The 7,500-nt window shown below is 32.0% G+C and overlaps 1 protein-coding gene across 1 annotated transcript in view; it reads left to right on the top strand.

Moving 5' to 3' along the window:
* LOC135225095 (uncharacterized) overlaps window positions 1-7,500 on the top strand; it is a 75,581-nt gene that overhangs the window by 22,810 nt on the left and 45,271 nt on the right. Inside the window, exon 2 of the mRNA XM_064264356.1 lies at window positions 5,595-5,727. Within this exon, the coding sequence (XP_064120426.1) occupies window positions 5,595-5,727 (133 nt within the window). The remainder of the gene's footprint in view (window positions 1-5,594; window positions 5,728-7,500) is intronic.

Below are 7,500 nucleotides of genomic sequence, written 5' to 3'. Positions count from 1 at the left end.
TGAAACATTGCTGTAGCTTTTTGCCACGTCAAATGTGAGATAGTGTGATGCTGGTTTTTTTACATCTTTTTCAATAATTATAGATACAGGATTATGAACAATTTTGCTTTCACCTATTTTTTGGGTTAATCTTTTCATAACAAAGAAGGATAAGCTCTCCGGGCTGAGTGGTCATATATAAAGTAATGTAGTAAAATAAGAGTAATACTAATATGAATATAATTATGGCGATTTATTGTTATAATTAAGTAGAATAAAAATTGAAAGATGCCCTTTATTTGTCCAGCCCACGCGGCAAATGAATTTCAGTTTTATGAATTCATATAACAAGGTGATTTTCGGCGTATATTCCGGCTTCTTATCATGAATTACTCGGACAACTTGGCCGTCGACTAACATCCAAAACTTTTAACTGATAGAAATAATGTAACATAATCATTAGAAAATGTTCCATGCTTTTATTATATACCAATTTTCATATTAACCTTTCCCTCGGCATTCATTTCCCCTCCTAAAGAAACTGTCACTCTTATTCTCCTGACAATTTGATTACCTTCCACATTTCCTTTATCGGTATCTCCTGACGTCCCCTTTATTCATTACGCGTTCTTTCACCGTAGTTCCACATCAAATAATCTCCCCTTCCCCCACACTAAAAGCCTAATTTCACTGCCGAACCATTTACTGTTTCCTTACTTATCCCTATGTACCTTTACCTACAGATGCCCCAGAACCTTTGCATTTCTTCATTAGATCTCATGTTTTCTCTTTTAGTTCTTCTTATGTGTTTTAATGACATCCTCATAAGAGTCGAGGGTTTGTACTGATTTTTGTTATAATGAAAGTGCAAAAGATTCCCACTCACGAAACTATTTGAATAGATATTATTCTTTAGACAGTTTCTGAAAGGCAAACCGCTTTATAAAGACGATACTAATGACATATTCAAATGATAAATTAAAACATTTTAAGTTAACTGTAATGAAATTTTTGCAGGGAATAGAGTAGGATTTGGAAAAACTAATAGATAAAAAGAATGTATTGGATTTAGAGGAAGAATAATAGTGTTATTTATATGCAAATGGGAAAATGACGTTAGAAAGTCATTATGGGAACAATGTTGGTAACAGAAATACAATAGCAGTGCTGATGATAATCAACAGGTAACTGACACGGGAAAAAATGGTGCCACAAAAATGACCAAATCTCGTTACTGCGGCTGAAAATAGAGGCGGGGAAAATAATATAATGTCATGACACACTGTGTTTTTAGTTACAGGAATTAGAATTTTTAATTAATGTTTGGATAAGTTCTGTTATGTAAAGTATTTGATAACTTGTATTATTATATTGTACATGTATGTTATATAAGCTAATATATATATATTATTATATAATATATATATATAGATTAGATATATATATATATATATATATATATATATATATATATATATATCTATTATCTATATATATATATATAAATATATATATATATATATATATATATATATATATATATAAGTCATATCACATTTCCGTGATTCATATACATATATCGAGCTACAATGTCCTTTAATATCTAATTCGCTCTACCCTCGGAATTGGAATATATTTTCATATATGCTTAATTCCGAGGTAGAGCGAATTAGATATTAAGGACATTGTAGCTCGATATATGTATATGAATCACGGAAATGTGATATGACTTATAGATTGGCTACGTGCTGTCAAAAGCACTACAAACACTAACCGGAGTCGAGGTGGGTTCATGCTGTCTCCAAACCAACTAATTACCTGCGCGCGAAAGGTATATGAGGGTGAGAGGCGACATGAACTTTGAACCTCTCGCGGGGTGGTGTAGTAGGATAAAGCTTCACTGGCGTTCCTGGATTTGTAAGGATCATAGGTTCGCGCCCTGGTCCAGGCAAGTCTATTATCGAGCAAAAAAAAATTCCCCTTCGGTTAAGCATATATGAAAATATATTAATTCCGAGGTAGAGCGAATTAGATATTAAAGGACATTGTAGCTCGATATATATATTATATAAGATATATATATATATATATATATATATATATATATATAATATAATATGTGTGTGTATGTATGTGTCTGTCTGTGTGTGTGTGTGCGACGATATGTGCTTGTACATGTAAACTTCATGAACCTAATTTACCATGAAAAAGATAACTGACAGAAATTGAATAGATATTGGTAATGGGATCATCCATGCATTTGAAATCATTTGAAAGTGGAAATGGCTTTTGCTAAATTGTATCACATTTGCTTTAGGATTTTTTATTCATTCGATGAGAAAGATAGATTTTTATGCGCTGACGAAATATTAAAAAAAAAAAAAAAACTGTTTCGATAGCTTATGTTTCTTCGTACAATTGATGAAAGATGGTCCGGGTACATAAAAAGAAAAGCCTTTCGTTTGTTTTAATCTTGCTTAGAACAGAAGCATTTTCGACAATCGAATTTAAAAGTTTGTAAATTCAGTACCTTTTGCTATTAGATAATTTTATGGCGTAAATTTGAGCAAACTGCATGGAAGCAGGGAAGAGAGAGAGAGAGAGAGAGAGAGAGAGAGAGAGATGGTAATGCACAACGGTTAGAATGCATGTAAATAATATAGAATATAACGCTGTACGCATCAACTGAAAGTATAATCACTATGCTAAGTCCTAAAGTTACAAATAAAGTATAAGAAAGGAATATTTTCAAGTTATCTGGTTAGTGAAGCACTCTTGGAACGGAGCGAACTTCATAAAACCGACGAGATTGGTTTAAACTTTCATCATTATGCTCTCTCTACGAAACAAGAGGACAGAGCTGCTGCAACTTTGATCTTATTTTTCTTGCAGTCCTAAGAAAAAAAGTGGATGATGAAGCATAACGGTGATAATAACATTTAAATAGCAAGGATGAAATATATCACACCGGTTGAGTATTATCTACATTCTACAACCAAAATTGTCATTAAATTAAAAATTATGGAAATGGCTGTGCTCGATTTTCAAAATTATCTGGACTATGGTATTCGTAGTCTATTTTTAAAAAATAATTGTTTTTACAGAAACAAGCAAAGAATCTGAGTAAACCAAGATTTTAAGCATCATCCAGTACGGAGATGATATCGACTGTGCGAAAGTGAATGTTGATAATTGAAAAGTCTACATCATTTGTTATTTATTAAAGGCAAAGTAGATACCTATAGTGTAAGCTGATTGTTTGATTTACTTCTATAAACAGACATTACACAAAGGACATGAAAGGTCAACACGCAGTTGGTTTGATAATTATGAGAGAAACAGAGAGACGAAATAATAATAATAATAATAATAATAATAATAATAATAATAATAATAATAAAATAATAATAATAATAATAATAATAATAATAATAATAATAATAATAATAATAATAATAATAATAATAATAGTGTTGTAAAACCCACAAGTATAAAAATTTACCGATGTTTCTGGTAAAGATGAGAGAAACAGAGACGAAATAATAATAGTGTTAAAAAATCTAGTGTAAAAAACTTATTTAAAATTACCGTCTGTTAGTAAGGATATTTTTTATCATTGTAGTGACTTAGGTGATTATGATACCTTTACCGAAAGGATACAAGTAATAATAATAATAATAATAATAACTAATATAATAATAATAATAATAATAATACAATAATAGTAATAAGATGATGATGATGATGGTGATGAATGCATCCAGTCAAGTTCACGATTCCTAATCTAAGAGTTTAATGGATTTGTTAGGGTAATTGAGCGAAGAAGAATTTGGTAAATGGTCTCGTGGAATAATGGGACCAATGCTTATTACTTCGCTTCTACTTCCCAGTAAACGATATTTCCGAAGACGAATTAGTTCTCTCTCTCTCTCTCTCTCTCTCTCTCTCTCTCTCTCTCTCTCTCTCTCTCTCTCTCTCTCTCTCTGTATACTTTAGATTATAATCCATCCTTACCCTCGGTTTCACGTTAGTGGTCGAGCAAGGTTTTCCTTTGTTTGCAGTAACCTCAAAGCAAAACTATTTGTTCTTTGAAGAGAAAGAAATATATCTGAATCCAAGATGGAGTGCTTTCAGTGGAGGTCCAAAAATGGAAGTAACCACCTGATGTGAGGAGAATTACCTTGATAATTGACGTAGGTGATAGGGATATTTTGTCAACATCATTTTACTGTCGTTTATGAAGTCAATAGAAAATTAGCACAAAAAGATAAGAGCACAAAAGTATGATATAAAGTTTACAACTTCACTACTTTTAGGGATTGCATTAATATTCCTGAGCCCTCAGAACATCAATACCAAGTCCACTTGCTGTCATTATTTTTGTCGTATGGAAACTTGATATCTTTGTTCCGTTGCTATATTTTTTAAGCAGTTATTGAATTATAAAATGAATGAGACATTTTATGTTTAATACATCCGATTGCTTAATGCTCTTTTTATTCTCCAAAATTATTTGTCAATTTTCTTCAATTGTCACAACATGCTGCCTCGACTTTTATTGTTTTATTTTTTAAACCCTCGTGTTTCCATTGAGTGCAGGAGTCTTATAATCTGTTAATCTCTTCTCTTTTGAACCTTTCCTCTGGATATCACACTAAGCCTCTAAAATCCAAATTTCAGCCAACAGAGGACAATAGTGTAAACGTATCACTGTCCGTTCTCGTTTAATACAAATGGTTTTCGTTTTGTCAGTTCATCCCTCGTGATCCATGTACATTTGTTTTTATGGAAAAATAAATATCATCGAAGCATCTTCGTTTTGTTACCAAAACAAGCTGACAGTTTTTACGAAATTCATTTACTCTCTCTCTCTCTCTCTCTCTCTCTCTCTCTCTCTCTCTCTCTCCTGGTTAGAAACAACATTCCACTACAATTCCCTCTTCCTCGCTGTGCGCCGCCTACTTTCCATAAATTCATTATTCAGTTGTCAATACATCTATCTCTCTGCCTCCCCGACTATCATCAGTTTCCCTTGTAAGCTCCTCCATTCACTATATCATAGCAACGAAATTCCTTGATCTCCTCTTTGTGGGAGACTGGAGCTGCTGCGGATGTTTGTGTAAATTGCCTATTTAAATGGTAAAGTGATGCGGATGTATTGTGTATCAATTGCCTACGGTCACATAATTTGATAAGTGACTGCTAAATATGTAGGGGTATGTGAAGGATAGACATCAAACATTAAAATTGAAGGGAAATCCAAAGTTAAATGTGTTTTCATATCCAGTTACTTGTACAACTGTTGTTTTTAATAATAATAATAATAATATTAATAATAATAATAATAATAATAATAATAATAATAATAATAATAATAATAATAATAATAATATAATAATAATAATATATTAATTTTTTTATTATTATTATTTATTATTATTATTATTATTATTATTATTATTATTATTATTATTATTCGTTGTATTACTAACACTAGTATTTTTGATAATTTGGTCGTTATTCAGATTTTATTTTATTTTATTATTATTATTATATTATTACTATTATTAAGAAACCTAACTGATACAACTTCCTTTTGCCCGTTTTTTCCCCAGTTGACATATCAAGCGTTTCTGTGGTGGAGGGCGAAGAAGCGGCCTTGCCTTGTGACCTGAGGTCAGCTGATCCGGATGATTCGGTGCAGATCATCCTTTGGATTAAGGAAGGTCTACACACTCCACTTTATAGGTCAGTATTTGGCGGTGGGAGGAACCTTTACCGTTTCCTTATCGATAAAGATACCGGTAAACACTGTATATGGAGTATGATTTCAAAATAATGACCAGAGAAAAGTAAATTAAAGAAGTGCGTATTTGTAGCTTTAAGAGAACTCAAATTCCTGACGATAGATTTGTGAAGAATAGAGCTGTATATTCTCGAATGAAGAGACGATGCTTTGAGGAAGATTGTTAATGTTAACAAAGCAACTCTAAACAGGCGTAGTGACCAAATAGCTCAAGGAAAATGTCATAAACGACGGAATTGCTAGAATTTCTCGTATTTCTCTTAAAATTTTTGATATAATATTTACATGCATTGCAATGTTCCCGTCTTTTATTTTATTGTCATAGGTAAGATCATATAGAACTGCAATGCACTGCTAAAGAGAGAAGAGAGAGAGAGAGAGAGAGAGAGAGAGAGAGAGAGAGAGAGAGAGAGGATGATCTATACTGCGGCAAATGTGCAGCAAATCATGGTACTATAGAGTTTATAGTACCATGAATCACTGTAGCATACTTACAGTCTATAATATAGAAGCGCATAAATTACATGCTATTCCGTAATTCTTAGCTGAGTCATGCGGAGAATGAATGGTTAAAGTATTAGAGGAGAAAATTATGAGGATTATCAGCAGACCCTACCATGGGTATTGAGCGTGAGTGTTTGTAAATAAAACTTTATCTCATGTGTATTAAAGTGACGCAGATAAAACGGTTTAAATTCAATGAAGGTGAGACCGGTGCTTGATTCTAAAAATAATCTTTAGAGCTTCATTGGTACTATAACAAACATGTTGAATCCAGTAATAGGTTTAGGAGTCTCTAACTCTGTTGCATTTAAAACGTCGTTCTTCATTGATTGCCTTACCAGCTAATACAGGATTAGTGATGATTAAAGAATAAACTGTTTAAACTGATTCTTTTTAGGTACGCCTTACAAAGCGTCTTCTTTGACGAAGTGGACCGAAAATTAATAAATAGTTAGATATGTCAAAAGCCCCGAAAACACAGGAGAAAGTGAATGGCCAAGTGATTTCAAGCAATGAACACCTGTTAATATATGCTTAGAGGAAACGCAATTTAAGCTGGTCGTGATTTTACGTAAACGAAGGCCGGGACAAAAAAAAATAAAAATAAAATAAATAAATAACAGTAGAAAAAAATATGCTGTTCCATGTCATATCTGGTAACAAGAGTTGTTTCTTAATAGACTGTGTATAAAAAAATGTCACATCTTATCCTGAAGGTTTACTTGAATACTTCTCACCCCCCTAAAATGATCTAATTAGTTTGAAAGATTAGATTACAGTGACTAGTATACACGAACTCAATCATTTCAACTAATTAACATCACAAAATTATACATTCTGAACAGAGCTGCTTACAGAGAACCAAATTAATTCCAACCGGATTCTTGAGACACTGAAATGTAGTTTAGTGATTTCTCATTATTCAAAGAAGATTATTATGTAAGCAGGTACTTACCCTCGATGGTAGTATTGCAAGAATTGTTAACTTTCAATTCCATAGCAATAGAAAATGTTTTCAGTAAATGAAAAATCAACTGTATGCGTTTTAATTTTTCGTAACATAATTTTCCACATGTTTTTCTGACGTAACTATATATTTTGCTAAAAACTGGCGTGGTGTTTTAATTCTACCCTTCTAGCCGTCAGTTTTCCACAATAAACAATAAATTTATTTATTGTTTATTTTCGCAATAAACAATAAATAGAAAATA

This window comes from Macrobrachium nipponense, chromosome 20, assembly GCF_015104395.2.
Source record: "Macrobrachium nipponense isolate FS-2020 chromosome 20, ASM1510439v2, whole genome shotgun sequence".
Classification (NCBI taxonomy): domain Eukaryota; kingdom Metazoa; phylum Arthropoda; class Malacostraca; order Decapoda; family Palaemonidae; genus Macrobrachium; species Macrobrachium nipponense.
Note: the sequence above shows the minus strand (reverse complement) of the source record. Positions and strands in the feature narration are given on the sequence as shown.